The sequence below is a fragment of the Trichosurus vulpecula genome, chromosome 2 (assembly GCF_011100635.1).
Source record: "Trichosurus vulpecula isolate mTriVul1 chromosome 2, mTriVul1.pri, whole genome shotgun sequence".
Taxonomy (NCBI): domain Eukaryota; kingdom Metazoa; phylum Chordata; class Mammalia; order Diprotodontia; family Phalangeridae; genus Trichosurus; species Trichosurus vulpecula.
Genome location: NC_050574.1, coordinates 131,673,021 through 131,690,081, shown reverse-complemented (window position 1 = coordinate 131,690,081; position 17,061 = coordinate 131,673,021). Strand labels below are relative to the sequence as shown.

At 37.7% G+C, this 17,061-nt stretch overlaps 1 protein-coding gene across 3 annotated transcripts in view; it reads right to left on the bottom strand.

The window, feature by feature from the left end:
* Nucleotides 1–17,061, bottom strand: part of USP28 (ubiquitin specific peptidase 28) — a 76,755-nt gene that overhangs the window by 28,356 nt on the left and 31,338 nt on the right. For all 3 annotated transcript variants that reach the window (XM_036744810.1, XM_036744813.1, XM_036744812.1), the window contains exons 4-6: nucleotides 2,818–2,923; nucleotides 2,063–2,222; nucleotides 618–704 (exon numbers count right to left, since the gene is read on the bottom strand). In XM_036744810.1, coding sequence (XP_036600705.1) covers nucleotides 618–704; nucleotides 2,063–2,222; nucleotides 2,818–2,923 — 353 coding nt within the window. The remainder of the gene's footprint in view (nucleotides 1–617; nucleotides 705–2,062; nucleotides 2,223–2,817; nucleotides 2,924–17,061) is intronic.

Sequence of the window (17,061 nt, the reverse complement as noted above, 5' to 3'; positions counted from 1 at the left end):
CTGAACTATAGAACAGAGACTATTAAGGCCTGTGTGATTACTGCTAAACTTAGTGAGGTCTAAGTGGGAATGACAGTCTTGGCTGAGGATCAACCATATGATCATTCTCTGCAGCTGCTGTCAGAGAAATACATAACCAGGAGAAATCTAGAGAGGCATTAGACCCCTGGCTGAAGGCTCAGTCCTCTGACAGGAATAGATTACTCTCTCTATTTCAAGAATGTTCAGGCCTCTGGAGAATTTGGGTTGAACAGCTACTGAAGTCTCACTGAGAGATGTCTCAAAATAGAACAAATGCTTCCAAATCTTCTATTCAGAGTCCCAAAGGCAAACAGATATTGAAGCTAGTGGTGACAAGATGATTCTCACAACTAGCATTCTTTGAATTCTTCCCTTTTCATAATTCTTCACATAAATTTAAAATCCTATGTAATTCTTAAAAATCTGTGTTATGTCACAAGAGAAGAAAACTTGCCACTCAGAAGAGAAAGCAACTGCTAGCACAAATCAAAGAGGATCATCAGAGATAGAATACTGAAAGAAGTCAAGAGCTTAAAACCCTCTAAGCTAAAAGGAACTCAGTCATTAATTATGGAAATCACTCAGTACCAACTTACTGTGTGGCTTCGGCAATTTTCAAGTATATTTTGTGGAAGACTGTAGCCAAGAACGAGCCTTCGAAATTCAGACAGCTGAAAGAGAGACTAGGAAAAAAAAAGTATAGCATATAACTTTCCCCTCAAAATCTATCAAAAAATAACATCCCTCACACATTTATGTATTTGCATTACAATACACTTTAAAAGAGTAGAAAGCATTCTGTTCATTAACATTAAATAAGAACCCATTATATATAAATGAATATACTGTTACTCTGTTCGATTCAATAAATATTTATTAAGAACCTTGTACTGTTTATTAAGAATTCTGTACCTTCTGTTCATTAATTGATCAGAATGCCTCTTTAAGGGCAGCTAGGTGGCACAGCGAAGAGAGCACCAGCCCTGAAGTCAGGAGCACCTGAGTTCAAATCCGGCCTCAGACACTTGACACTTACTAGCTGTGTGACCTTGGGCAAGTCACTTAACCCCAATTGCCTTGCCTCCCCCCCTCCAAAAAAAATGCCTTTTTAAAAGATCAGAGTTGCTGGATCTCTTAAAGTCCTCACTACTGTGCTAGGCTCTGAGGATACAAAAATCAAACTTCTTGCCCTTATGGAGCTTACGTAGTAGTTGGAGGAAGAATGAATCATTTGAACCAGGTTCAAATGATTCATTCTTCCTCCAGACTGCTATCAACCTGAAGAAGGTAGGTAGAAATGGCTTCTAAGTGTAAAATAAATGGAACATCTTTATCTCTGCAGATATACTCAGTATAATGGAATGTTAGCAATCCTAACTTTCACTTCGGAGAACTTAAGTTCATCCTGAATGGGCCCCTCTCAAATGACACTACAGAAAATAGATCCAAAAGGAAACTAACATCTCATACAGTAAATAAATCATCAATTATTAAGTTGATCTGGTAAAATTTCGAACTGATAAGAGCTTACCAACTGTAATCTGACCTACAAAGTGCTATGCTGAAAGTGAGTATTTAGAGCTCAAAAGGAAGCCTCTAAGGCCATCTAGTCCATCCCCATTTTAAAGAGAGAAAACTGAGGACCAGAGAGGTTAAGTCATTTGCCCAAGGTCACACAGGTAGTGTCAAAAGTTACACCAAAAAAATTTAGTTGAATCACTTTCTAAATCCAGTTTAAGAAATGAAGAAAAGATTCTGTCATTATTTCTGATCCTAGAGCTATAATTACAAAATGCCCACAACAGACATAACTCATTATCTTCTTAGAGATTTTTTACCTTCATCTGATTTAGTCCCTAGGATATCTGGGCTCCAAAACTACCAAAAGAAACCAATTTCAACAAAATCCAGTGAGACATTAAAAAAACTTGCTAATCATTTTAGATCATTATTCTATTTTTAAACATACATTCTTCACATTTAAGTTTGGTGATATAGATTATGTGCATACGATTTTCTAAAAAACTGAAGAGTACTCTACCTGTATAACAGCACTAAACCAACAGGTATTGCCAACATTTTTAAGTCCAACTGGCCAACCATCCACTCTCCTCCAATCATTAGGGTTGGGGTTTTCTCCCCAGACTTCACAGCGCTTCCTCTTTGAACGTTTATTTTCAATAGTAGCTGCTTCATGAGTCCTGTGTTGTCCCAATATATATATATACACACACAAAATCAAGAGCCGAATTTGGCAAAATAGTAGCTGACATTTATATAGTATTTTATAGTTTATAAATTGCTTTATCTACCTTATTTCATTTATAAACCACGTGGTAAATTTCAATGACCTTTTGTAAAGAGATCTAAGTTTAAAAGAACTATATAATCACTAGTTATATATGAAATAGATTCATACTGTCGGTAAAAAAAATCAAGGAATAGGTTTTACACACATATATACACACATATATTCTTAGTTAAAAAAATCAAAGGATTCACTGATTCATGGAATATTGATTTTAACATAATCCATCACAGTCTTGACCTTAAACACAGGATTATTTGATGATTATGAGATGAAAGAATTTGGGGCTATCCAAAGGCAACACTATCACAAAAGAGGTTGCTCAGACCATATTCCAGGGTGAAACTCAAATTGTTATACTATCTTGAAATAGATAATATTTACATAACATTTTGAGGTTTACAATGGGCTTTAAAAACATTGTCTCATTGTTGCCTTTCATAATTCATACTAACTGGGGATTCAAAATTGTAAATTAATTCAATGACCTGTTGTGATCCCTTCCATCAGCTTGAATTTTTGGTGACTCTAGTAGACTCAAAGCAATGGCTGCCTGAAGATCATCTTTATTATCATGTGTTGGATCAATTACTTCTGTAAAACAAACAAAAATATATCTTGGTTTCTTTATACATTTGCATAAAATATGGTATGTACACTTGAACTAGAAGAAGAAAAACTAAAAATATTCGCACATTCCAAATACAGAATTCCAAATACACAGTAGATAGGATATACTGAATTATTATCACACCAGGTAGACCAGGAGGAAAATAAATTTCCAGAACCAGCAAGCTGTGGGACTGTAGATGAATAAACCTTCTCCTTCATATAGTCTTTCCAAAGAGTCAAAAATTTTCCTCGTATCTGTAAGTTAAATTTCCTCTGTCTGGCTTAATTTGAACATCAGCTAAAAGCTTTGTGGATTTATGGGTACATGAGAGTACAATGTTCCAAATTTCCCAACCTCCTTTTGAACACTAACCATTTCTGGCTGCTAAAAACAAACAAACAAACAAAACTACCTAGAGGTTCAATGCACAACAACTATACTTCTCTGCCTCTGCCAAAAAAGGAATATCAGGCAAATGAATGGTTAATTGAAAAAGTTCTATCACCAGATGAAGTGATTTCCATTTGAGAACTCTTACTAACAACTTTCCCATAAAGTGCTAGAATAGCTTGGAGAGTCTATGAAGTCCAAACTATTTTCACAACAATTCCAAAATGTTTCAATCTCTAACACAGCAAATACTGACAGCTATAACCGATGTATCAATTTTTTTAGAGTAGTGTAAATGGGTCTTGAGACCAAAAAGCCTAAGAACCACTTTGCTAGAACAATTAGATTCCTTTAAAAACAGTGGCATGCCTAATTGAATATAAAAAGCCAGAAAGGGCTTGATAAGTGCTATTTTGTTTTATAGTAATGCTGTAGATTTCAGGGATTTTACGGAGATAGGTATCCTCCCAGATCATGATTTGAATTTCCAAAACTGGCATGGTATGTTAGGAACCAGGCTCCTAACTTTAAGACTCAGTATTGTTTGTAATGGACCTAACACAAACAGTGTTAACAAAGCATGCACAGAACTGCCCTAATAAAAGATGAAAGCTCTACTGAGAAAGAAGTGCATCTGCTCCTAACAGATGTGTCAAAATAAAACTTAACACATAATATAGTAAAACCTATCTTACATATTATTCTTAACTTCAGTGCTCCCATTTTAAACCACAGCTTTCTTACTTATTATCTCTCCAACATGACCACACTTTGAATCTATGAATCCTAGTTCTAAGCAACCTCAAAAGCCATCTAGTCCGATGTATACTGGTCCATTCTGCCTTCTCTTGAAGACTTTAGCAAGGGAGAAGAATCCACAACTTTCCCTTTCTAGGCAATCCATTCTATTTTTGTAAAATAATTGTTAGAAATTTTTTTTCCCTTATAGCAGGCCTACATCTACCTCTCTACAATTTCTATCTACTATCTGTAGGTTCTGTCCTCTGAGACCAAGTATCCATTTTCCACAAGGATAGCCCTTCAAATACTTAAAAGACAGTTATTATGTCTACCCTGGTTTTTTTTTCCTCCAGGCAAAACATCCCTAGTTCAATACTTACATTATATGAGCTCAAAGCCCTTTACTATCCCAATCACCCTTCTCTAGACACTCCAGTTTATAAATAGCCTTCCCAAAATGTGACCTAAAATTCTACAGGAAATGTAAGAACAGGAAGGATAAGAAGCACTCAAGAATGAAATTCTTAAGTCACAAAAAGAAACACTTTTGATTAGGAAGGGAGGGGGATACTAAGACAAAAATGAAATGGAAAGGAAACATGACATGGAGAAGAAATATCACTGACTCCAGAGTAAGAGGACATGTGTTCAAAACTTACTTCTGACACTACCTGTATAACCTTGAAAAACTCTGGACCTTGCTTTTCTCATCTGTAAAATGAAAAGAGTTGGCCAAGTTCCACTAACGATTCTGGGTTTTATAATGTTTTCTAAAGAATCTGACATGGATGCATACAAAACTGACCAACTTCAATTTATAAAAGACATGCAAAGAAAACAAAATTATGAGCAGACTGTGACTTCTATAAAAGTGTGGCATGGTCCTGTATAAATAGTGTCAGGACTGCTAAAGCTCAGGATGAACTGAGGCTGGGGATAAATGTTCACATTAACAAAAAGAGTGTACTGCAATAACAACATTAAAAAAAAAGATCCTGAATATCCAGTACTTTGAAGCTCAAAGATCCAGGGAGAGTTTAATTAACCTCTGGAAGCTGAAGTCAGCACAGCAACTCAGATGACCCAGGACAAGATCAAACAGCTCAACCACCCCTCTCCAAAAGCACAACATGGGGCAGGGTCTGGCACAACGAACTAAAGTTGGAGACACTGGAAGGTATCAAAAATTACTGCAAATACAGAGATCTCTTAAGAGAAAAAAAACTGCGTAACAACTACAAGTAGTGACTCAGAGGAAAAAGAAGATTTTCCACAATGACTGAATACCTAGAAGAAATGTAAAAAGCTCTGGAAGAAAGAATTGGGAGGAGACTAAGAAGCTTAGAAGAGAAAATGGTAAACCTTATCCAAGAAATGAACTCCCTAAAAACTAGAATAGGAAAAAAAATCACTCCATGAGACAGAAAAAAATATTACAACATAATTTTTAAAAATTCTAAAGGAAATTTAAGATGCTTTACATATTATACATATACACACATATGTGTACACAAACACACACAGACCTGGAAAAAAGATCTAGAAGTAATTAAAGGCCCTTCTGAAAAACATGATTAAAAATGAAAAAGCCTGGATATAGATTTCAAAAAATCATAAATCATATTTTAAGATATCATTAGTCATAAGTGAAAACTGTCCATATCTATTAACCAGAGGTCAAAATGAGGACAGAAAGAATTCAACAATCATCTCCTGAGAAAATCCCCAAAAGAAAGAATCCCAGGGATGTCATAGACAAAATCCAGAGTTCTAAAATCAAGTAAATTAAATAAATAATGCAAGCAGAGTTATCTCTTCTGATGGAGGTGCTTGGTGCTTGTGCCTGGACCCTAATTCTAACATTTCTCCTTAGCCTCTGCTTGAGTACCTGTGCCTGGACCCCAGCTCTAAAATCACAACTCTCCCTAGCTTCAAAGCATTGGCCCTAGCAGTTTCTCTCCAGTTCAAGGACAGCATGCCTTAGCAAAACACTTATCTCTCCTCCTGTGGCCAGCTGCACATATAGAATTTATTGGCCTGACTCCCTGTGTATGTGCTAATTGGCTGTGCACTGGGATATAACAATATTTCCTACTTACTGACCTTCCTGGTATGTATCCTAGACACAGTCAAATGTATACTCCCTTACATTCATCTTGTCTAACAAGACATTTGAAGGAAGCAACCTGGATATCTTCAGCCAGCCCTGACCTTTGGTTGACTTAGTGATGTTTCATGGTCAAAACCACACCCCCAGGTAGCCCCACCTTGGGCTATTTCCCAGTGACTCTGGGTAAGATACCTGCACAGTAGATACAAAAAGTACATGTTCCTTTAAGAACTAACCACCCCTTAGCCACTCCCTAATCCCACCCCAAAACACCTGACATGTTTCACCCCTAAATCTCTTATAAATATAAAATTTTCCTGCATCTGTGTAAGGTTGCAGGTTCCCTAAGAACTCTTGCTCACTGTAAAGCATTATAAATCTTTGCCACCTTGACTTAAAGAATGTTTGAGATCGTAAATTCATTCCACACAGCCCCGACCCTCTCCAGTACTCAGGGCCTTGAGGGGAACTCCCCCTCAATGATCCCATCTGGGAACTCCAGTTTTGGGGTTCCTGGACCTTGTCTCCCTCATCCCTCAACACTTCCACATCATGGGAGTTAGAAGTGCAGTGTCCCTGCAATCTGGAAAATTTTTTGGCCCTCCTTTTGTACCATAGAAAAAGTCTGAATTTTTGTTTTTGTTTTATGAGGTGTTTACAGTATTGAAAGATAAAATATGTTGATATTATAAAATACTATTGTTTGAAACATACTTACATTGTCTAGGAATAAACAATACACATTGGGTAGCCAGAAATGTTTTAATTATAGTTTACATTTATTCCTTCTGAATAAATGGGTACATCCCCTGAACAGAGTACAGGAGAAAGTACAAAGGACTCAGATGGATGTCAGTCCTTTTATTGACCCCAACATCAAATCTCCCACCAGGCTCTGCATTGGGTCAGATGCAAATCCCTGACTGCCTGTCATGCCCTCCTCAAATGGCTTGTTTAAGCATGCATCTAAACTTTCACCTGACCGACTACAGGCCTGGTTTCTGCTAAGGCTGGGGCGGAGGGGGGCGGGGGAGGAGGAGGAGGAAGAGGAATACTTTTAACTCTGTGGAAACAAAATTGCCCCCTCCCCTCATTTCTTACACTATACATATATTTTATGCATTTCTGAGTTTCTAAACTTTTTCTGTGTCATCTGCTGGCCTTCATGTGTTGTCTGTGGCTTCCACAAAACTCCCAAACAATTCCCACTTAATTTCTTATGCTGACTCACAATGTATCAAAACTGCAAAGGGGAAAGTCATGATGTGGAAGGTATAACTGTATCCAAAAAGAAACAGTTCAAACACCTAGGGACCACAGTCAGGATCACACCAGACCTAAGAGCTAGCACTAAAAACTCTCAGGCACTTCCAGGGTCTCCACCTTGGGGTTTCCTAACCACCTCAGTACTTTCTCAAGTCAGCCCTCCACTCTTCTTGTCTCAGGACACAAGAGACTTGTAGGCTACCTGTGTATGTCTCCTGAGTTGCTAGTAGGTCCCCCTTTTCCTACTGTCTATAGGTCAAATCAAGTCAAGAAGAATTTATAAAGTGCTTACTATGTGCTAAGCCTAGGAATACAAAACAAGCAGAAAGTTCTTGCCCTCAAGGAGCTTATATTGTAATGAGGGAAGACTATACATAAAAGGGAACTTTAAAAAAGGGTGAAGACAGTATTTAAAAAGAACTGAAAAGGGAAAAAGAGCAAAGAGTGAAGAAAGTCTGGAGAGACAGGAGGAGAGGATGAAGACATGGCTGACCTGGGCATTTCCCTTAAAATGGAAGTTCTGACAGGTACCAGGTGATCAGGAGAAGGGACTCCATGGGCAGCAAGTCCTTTCAGTGTGAGAAGTCCAGGGGTGGAATGAACTTCCAGGGTAAGGAAGCCTCTGTGGCATAGTAGAGAAAGTCTAGAGAGTTAGGAGTGGGGACTGGAGGCTTCTGACTGACCTCCTGGCAGTTCTGGGGTGGAGAAGGCACGTTCATCTCCATGTTTCTGAGTTTCTCAATCATTATTTGGTCTGGTGTAGAATTCAGTGTTTTGCTAGCATAGTCACATGGGGGCTGAGCTATCTGCCTCCAACCAGGCAGCCATCTTGGAAGGAAGTTTCCCATGGTGATGTCTTGGAGCCTCATAGAATGGGTTGTATTTTTCAACTTCAGAGATTTTTGACTTATTTTCCTTCACTGTGAAGTGCTTAATTTACTGGGTCTAGACTGTATAATAATTTCTCTTCCTCTGTCAGCTTTTATAGGCCTCTCTGATGGTTTTTCTAGGGTGTCCTTTATCTATGTGTGCTTCTTTCTATCAATCTCTTTCATTTATCCTAGAGAGAGGGAGACAGGCCCAGTGATGTGTTGTGCTCCACCCCCAACCCCTGCTGCCTATTCTCTGTTCTCTCCTAGTGACCTACCTCATGACCTAACAGAGTTGGGCAAGATCCGTAGCCCTAAAGGACTGGATAATTAGTTGGGTCATTGCTGCAGAGAGACTCTGAAAAGCTATTGTGACTGGGCTTATCCACTACTTTTGCCAAGCCTGATCATTTGGGCTCTGTCCTACTCTCAGCAACCAACTTTATTCTATCTATCCTTAGGCTGATGGAATTCATTGGCCAATACCCTGATCCCCTTCTCCACCTTTCTTTTAATTCTTCTATCCCATTCCTTTTCCTCCAGTACTGTTTCAGAAAGTTCTAGCATCTTCTGAAGTGCCCTCCTTCTACCATGGTCAACAACTTTCTTTTCTATTCCTAGCATGCCCACTGAGCTAAGTGATTTAACCACCCCAAACCCCTGAAGGGCTTAGGTAAGGGGCAGTGGGTATAGAGGTAGTACAGTCAGGACCCTGGAAGGGAAGAGAAGCAGAGGCTATTCAAGTTAGATCTTTTTTCTACCTGGACTCCAACACAACTGCAGCCTATGAGGCAGTTTTTTTTTATTTTGTTTCTCTATAAGAATTAATTGGGGGTGACTGACTTTATTCTTTTCTTCTCATAACTGGTTTTTGATTTTTCATTGTTAGGTCCTTTCTTATTGATATGGGGTGTAAGAAAGGAGATGAGCTGAGTCTGCCCTAGAAAGCATCTCACTCCACAATTTTCTTAGGATATCTCCCTAAGTTCCTTAAATCTCTATTTATAACCATGATCAAGATCTCTATTCTAACAACAAAAAAATCTTCCTCTGACCCTATTACTCCCTTTTATACTATTAGTCACTATCTCACACCACCCACTCACTTTTCAACCCCTTGCAATGAGATTTCCATTTTCACTACTTAAATGAAATTGCTCTTGCCAAAGTCACTAAGGATCTCCTTTTTCAAAGAATGTAATAGTCTTTTTTCAACTATATCCTTCACATGTCTACAGCACAACACCATTAACCACCTCTTCCTTCTTTAAAATCTCTCCTCCTTTATATTTTGTGATAATCTTCTTATTCTCTCCTTTCTTATAACGACTGCTTCTTCAGCATCTTTCAACAGCTCATTTTTTTTAAATCCACCAGCTAAATGTGACAGTCTCAAGCAAGGCTCTGCCCCTGAATAGCTTTTTCTTTTCCCTTTTCCAGGGGATCTGATTCACTCTCATGGTTTTAATTATCACTCTAAAAATGATTCCCAAATCGCTATCTTCCATGAGCCACAGTGTCATATTTGCAATAGCAAATTGGACATCTTTACAGTTCAAACACAGTATAGTGGATATAGCACTGAACTTGGGAGTCAGAAAGACCTAGGCTTATATTCTGCCTCAGACACTAAACTAGCTGCTTAGGCAAGTCACAACCTCTTTATGCCTGTTTCCTCATCTGTAAAATGAAGGGGTTGCAGCCTTCTGTGGCCTCTAAGGTTCCTTCCAGTTCTAAATTTGTAAGATGTCTAGAAAGCTGCTTTGGAGTCAGATTGTGAAGGTCCTTAAATGTCAGGCTAAGGAGCCTATGGTGCTATGCCCAAAAATGAATTCAGCACCTTCCCCTACAAAAGCTGCCCTTCCTCTTAACTTCCCCTTTTATGTAGATCGTTCAAATTTAAAACCTCTGTCATTACAGACTGTCTAGCAAACTGAAGGTCCACAGAGCCATTGTGCTGGTCTCATTGTTGTATGCCTGTGAAACATCAGCACTATGCCAGGAACTGAACCACTTCTATTTGAATTGTCTTAGGAAGATTCTGAAGATCACATGGCAAAATAACATCCCAGACACTGAGGTCCTTTCTTGAACTAAATTGCCAAGCTTTCAAACACTACTGCACAGATTTCAACTCCGATGGCCATGTTCTTTGAATGCCAAACCTACACTCACCAAAAAGACCTTACACAGGACAAGTGCTTACATGGTGGTCGGAAAAAAAATCGATACAAGGCCACTCTCAAGGTCCCTTCTAAGAACTTTGGAATTGATTGTGTCACATGGGAAACACTGGCAAAGGGCTGCCCAGCATGGTTTGGCCTCATCAGAGAAGGTGCTGTGCTCTATGAGCACAGCGGAGTTGTAGTAGCTCAAAAGAAATGCAAGATGTGCAAATTTAGAGAATCCACTCCAAATGTTCACATGTACTATTTCTGCCCAACCTGTAGTAGAGCCTTCCCAGCTCCTGTTGGTCTGATCAGCCGCAGTTGGACCACACTATAACTTGACTCTTAACAGTGATGTCATTTTGAAAAGGACCTTCAAGAAACAAAGGATAACAACCAACCAACCAATCATACTTTACCCCCAACTAGAACATAAACTATTTGAGAGAAAGTACTTTTATGTGACTTTTCATTTTGTCAGTCTCCTGAACTCCATTCCCACACTGTCAATTACCGGATGTGCCATCAGTATCTCAAATTCAGCATGTCCCAAAAGGACCTCATGTCTCCCAACCTATGAAATCTCTCCTCTTCAGAGTTCTAGTTATGTTGATGGCATTACAATTCTTCTGATCGTCTAGGGTTGCAATATGAATTATCCTTGACCATTCCCTTCCCAACATTCTCCATTTCCAGTTAGTTATCAAGTCTCATTGTTTTTACCTTTATAACTTCTCATATCTATTCCCCTTTCTCCCTCAACATGCCACTGACACTATCCTACTTCTGGCCCCCATTACTTCTCAACTAAACTGTTACAATGATCTCCCAGTTGGTCTCCCTACTTTTCCAGTCTCTTCTGCCTCCCTCTAATTATTCAAGAATGCACATCTGATTATATCATTAAAAACCTTCAAGAATTTAATGTTTACTGAATTAAATCCAAACTCCTTAGCCTGGCACCTCCACAATTCAGCTCCAAAACAACTTTTTAAAATTCTTACATTATTCCCCTCCACTCACTCCATACTCTACCCAAACTAAAGTACTCTAGTTCTCATCCTGCCTTTTCCTATCTCTATGCCTTTGGCTATTTCTATCATCCTAGAATGGTCTTGATAATATCACTGGAAGTCTCTCCCTCTTATCAAGGCCTGTCTCCAGTGCCAACTCTTCTTTGATTCCCCCAAAACAAGTAAACCCCTCTATCTCTTCTTTCTTCCCTTCTCTTCCCTTCCCTTCCATCCCCTCCCACTTTCTGTTTCACTCATATCATCTTGAAAGAAACTTGTCTCATTCAACCATTCAATTATAACACAGTAAAATGATCAGATTGATTCTGTGTCCCTTTAAAATTGCTCCTATTCACAATTGATTTTGTCCAGTTTCTGCCTAAGTCATGGTTCTCAGTCTCTGAACTTAGTTCAGAAATTCAGCTGATCTCTAATGAGTTAAGTTTAGAAACCTAGTGCTCCTGCTAATCACTGTCCTATTCTTGCCTCAAGGAAATCTGCTATCCTTGGGTGGACACCAGCAAGTCTAATCTAGTACCTAGTATATTTACTCCACCAAGGTATCCTTGTTCAAAGACATCTGGTTTGCTATCAAAATAAGCCTGGTCCACTATCTCTAACCCCGAAGGTGAACTCAAACAATGAACATTTCTCTTAATTACTAGAGGGAAGGAGGAGGTTGTTGCTAACCTCTCATTTCCAATTTCCAACCAATCGTATTGTCTCCTATGCCTCAGTTCTGCAACCAAACATGTTGTCCTCACCCCCATGCTACTGTCAACCCTATAACCAACTATATTATTTCCTCATCTACCCCGTTCTGTGCTCTGTTCTATGCTTATAAAAGGAGCTGCTAATAAACTGTTACCTTGCTCTGAGAAAACATGCTTCAGTCTACCTAGCTGAATTTCATTCAAGACAATTTGGTTAACAGCAGTGGAATCAGGCAGGAAGAGCTTTCCCTAAGCCCCTTATCAGGACCTTCTACCTACTTTAGGGCCCTGGTAAAACTTTCCATAAAGGGAGAGTTTTCTGTTAGGGAACCTGTGGCTATGAATTAACTTTTCCCCTGAACATTCACAACAGATCTTATCAGACAAGAAGGTAAGTACCCTGTTAGAAATTGTTTTGTGTCTGATTTTTTGTTAAAAGTCACAACTTACATATTTGGAAATAATTGGCAAATAACCTTAGTATATTCTCTGGATCATTAGTAGAATCCTTTGAAGGGAACTGATCTCTCAAAGAAAAGTTCCAAATAGGATTAAGAGATAAACCCTTGAAGAAAAGAAGTCTCTGCCTTCAAGGAAGACCTCCAAAACTGTGTGTATGGGGGTGTAATTGGAAGGGTGCACCATATTGACATTCCCCAAGCTTGAAAAACTGAGAAAGTCCAATATTTGTACTGCAGAAGTGAACACTAATTACTTCTAGTGGGGTTCTTCAAAATTTGAGGGGAATTGAGAAATTAATATTTCTAGCCAGCGAGTCTATGTGACTACTATTGGGCTAAGTCATTGAGGAGAATTGAGAAGACCTAGTGAAATAGTACTACTGACTCTCTTAGCCAGGCTCCTAGGGGAATATCTAAAATACAGAGCAAATTGATTTCCGAGTGAATTTTTCTCCCTGTGGTCTGACCAGCCTGGGGAGGGTGAGACAGCAGGTCTTTGGAGACATCTAGTGGCCAAACAGAATAACAACACACCTGTGTTTTTGCTTCTTTTATAAGGGCTGTCAGTGACATTTGGTTAAACTGAACCCATAAAAAGATTTAAGCAGAGGAAGTACTTAACAAAGGAGAAGTAAAATTTGGAAGGCTGCTACCGAAGCTTCACAGTGATACAGCAAGGAAACATTGTAGCCACTATCTCACGGTTGTTTGTTTTTCTGTGCCTGCGTGTTTCCAATTGTGTCCATATATGCCTATGTGTCCATATATGTCTATGCCAAGTTAGTGAGCAAACGGGTCACAGATAAGAAAGGTGAGACCTTTTCCTCACTTTGCAGGATTTTTGGCATCATAAACTAGCCAGAGATTAAAATGCAATTTCTCTACAGTTTCCAAATTGTGGCTTAATTTTTTTGGGGGGGGTAGGGGGGTTGGTTGTTTTATTTTTTTAAATAAATGGTGAAATACTCTAGTGAGTTTTGGGTTAACATTCTTTAGGATTTATTTTAAGAAAATTGAGAACATAATTGTGAAATTTAAAGGGAAAATAACACTTAGGTCTCTTACCATTCTTTGCCTGCCAAATAACAAATTTATTGTTTTATAGTTAAGACAGGTCATTTCGATGATTAGAACGATGGTTTGAAAGCTACTATGAATGAAGTTTCAAAGTGAAGAAAAAAACAGGTTACACCTTACTAATTTTAAATAGATGTGGCATTTAGGAACTACCTGCCTATTATTAACTCTTTCCTGGTTCACAAAAAAAGAGAAAAGTTCATGTAAACAGAGAAACATCCAAAAAAGTAAGTAAGTTTTATTGGAATATCTAATTAAATACTTGGGAGTTTTACAAATTAAAGTACAAATCAATTTGGAAAGGATTTCTTTTTTTGAATTGGTATGTGTTGAAAGGAGAAAATTTAATCTGGAGTTTTACCAATTTAAGTTAAGTAACTTAGAAATTTTGCTGTAAATTATATTGGACTCTTCAATTAGAGAATGGATATTAATTGGAATAGATTTCAGACACTTTGTCAAGAAGAAAATGAGACTCCTACCCATTCCTGTAACAGATTACAGAGAAGTATTACATGGATTTGGGGTTAGATCCATTCAAACCATGTGACGCAGAAATCAACTCCACTTTTGCTCATCAATGCCTGATAGGAATCAAGTGGTACATTTATTTTTCTGCCCTAGGTGGCATGAGGAATGTAAAAAATGAACTTAGGAACATCACCATAGATGTATATGAGAAAGGGAAGTCACTTTGGGCTAACTTTTAAAGTAAACTTACAATTTGAATTTTTTAAGAACTGTCTTGCTTCTTGCCCACAAAAAGAAAGAAGCTTATTTAAGGGAATAATCTGGATATGAGTGAAATTTAATTTGGAAAAATATTTTGTATTACTTCTGTGAATAATATAACAACTTGATTGTTATTTGAATAGACTGGGCTTTTGTGACATGCTAAAGGTTTTTTTATAATCACTAAGAACATCTTAATGGATTTTTGATAGTTTGCAGTCAGGATTGGGAATAGCGTTGTCCAATATAGAGCACTCTTCTGGGAGAGTAAGAAAAAGATGAGATGTTTTCATCTCTTAGGGAATAACAGAATCATGGCTAATTAGCAACAATTCAACAGTTGAATTATTATAGGTCAATTAATGGCAAAGTTACCTGAGTTGAAAAGTAATATAATGTAAGTCACAGGCTTTAATTTTGTGTGCTAAAATTATAAAGGTCATCACACCTATCAGATTGGCTAACACGACAAAACAGGAAAATGATAAATGTTGGAGAAGATGAGGGAAAGTTGAAACACTAATTCATTGTTGATGGAGTTGTGAGCTGATCCAACCATTCTGGAGAGCAATTTGGAACTCTGCCCAAAGGGCTATAAAAATGTGCATACCCTTTGACCCAGCAATACCACCTCTAGGGCTGTATCCAAAAGAGATCATAAAAACAGGAAAAGGACCCACATGTCCAAAAATATTTACAGCAGTTCTTTTTGTGGTGGCCAAGAACTGGAAATTGAGGGGATACCCATCAACTGGGGAATGGCTTAACAAGTTGTCATATATATGTAATGGAATACTATGGTGCTATAAGAAATGATGAACAGGCCGACTTCAGAAAAACCTAGAAAGACTTATATGAACTGATGCTGAGTGAAGTGAGCAGAACCAGAAGAACATCATACATGGTAACAGCCAAAGTGTACAATGACTGATTTCAATAGACTTAGCCCTTCTTAGCAATGCAAGGACCTAAAACAATTCCAAAGGACTCATGATGGAAAATGCCACCCACATCCAAAGAAAGAACAATGCAGAGCAAAACAGACTTTTCTTTTTTTGTTTTGTTTTGTTTCTGTTTCTCTCTCATGGTTCCTCCCACTCATTCTAATTCTTCTATACAGCATGACTAATGTGAAAATATGTTTAACAGGAATGTATATCTAGAGCCTATATCAGATTGCATGACGTCTTGGGGAGGAGGAAGGAAGAGGGAGCAAAAATTGAAAACTTATGGAAGTGAATGTTGAAAACTAAAAATAAATTAACTTCAAAAAATTATAAAGGAGAAATTCAGTGGAGTGAAGATTAGTTCTATAGATAGTCTGGGATATGACTGAAATATAAAGAATTTAGGAAATGAGCAAGTAAAAGAAAGTTTAGGAGAAGAGTATGAATAAGGAAGGTGTGGCTTTCAAGACCACCGGAGGAACATACAGAGAAATGTAGGAAGTCTAATCATGTTGGAAAGAAAGGTCTGAGGGAGGTTTTTTGTTTTGATGGAACAAGAAGCATGTGAGAAACATTATTGTTTATTTTATGAAACCATAGTAGTAAAAACCGCAACTTGAAATTCCCAAGCAGGGAAGGGCCTGGAGGACCAGTCTTGATGCTGTTATAATCATGTCCCTGTATCTTCCTTTCAAAGCTGTAATTTTTTTCTTAATATAATGAATCTTCTTGTTGCAATATTTCAGCACTTCTGCACTGCTACGGGATGCAAGTATATAAGATCCTACCGTCTTCGATCTGAAATTATAGTCATTTCCATATCCTAAACAATTAAATAGATATATATTTGGCCTTGTCATCTACCTGTTAACAGTTATATATTCACGTATAAGATATGGTTCTTAAAATATCTCAGAATGTTGTAGGATTAATTAGATAATGAAACAGAAGTTTGTGGGTCCAAGACATAAATCTATTAATTAGTAAGATCAAAATCAGAAACATTTTCCTTTTTAAGGAAAAGTTTTTCAGTGCAATCAGTTATCCTGGAGGAGACTAACTTATGGACCATCTTGTGCTACCTCCAAGAAGAATCCATTTTTACTTAGGTTTATTATTTAATTTGGGATTAACACCTATACGTAGAGCATGTCCTGAAGTGCAAGCAATTTACATATAGACTACTCATTTGAGATATACATGGTTCTCTGTATACAATTTGGAATTAATTAGCATATTTACACATCCCATCCTTTAAGTGAATTCATTTGTGTAATAGAGGCCATCTACTTACAAAGAGTGTTATTACCTATGTGTTCCTGTATGGATTAAATCTCCTAAGGGAAGAATTGGAATTAATTGGAGTTCTAAATAATTAAGGTGGAAAATTAACTGGAGTGGAAAAATTTGAGAAAGCAACAAGATCAGACAATTATATATGTAATTATAAAAGGTTTTTGGAGTTCTGACTTCTGTAGTACTTTAAAATATTTAGTGTTTGATTTCCCAGTTATGTGAATTTCTTAAATATATCAACATAATTTGCTAATTTATGTCGCAAAAAGTTAAATGATAACGTAGTCAATGCTAATCTAGAAAAGCACTTTTAGCCCTAGCATAGATCTAATTTGG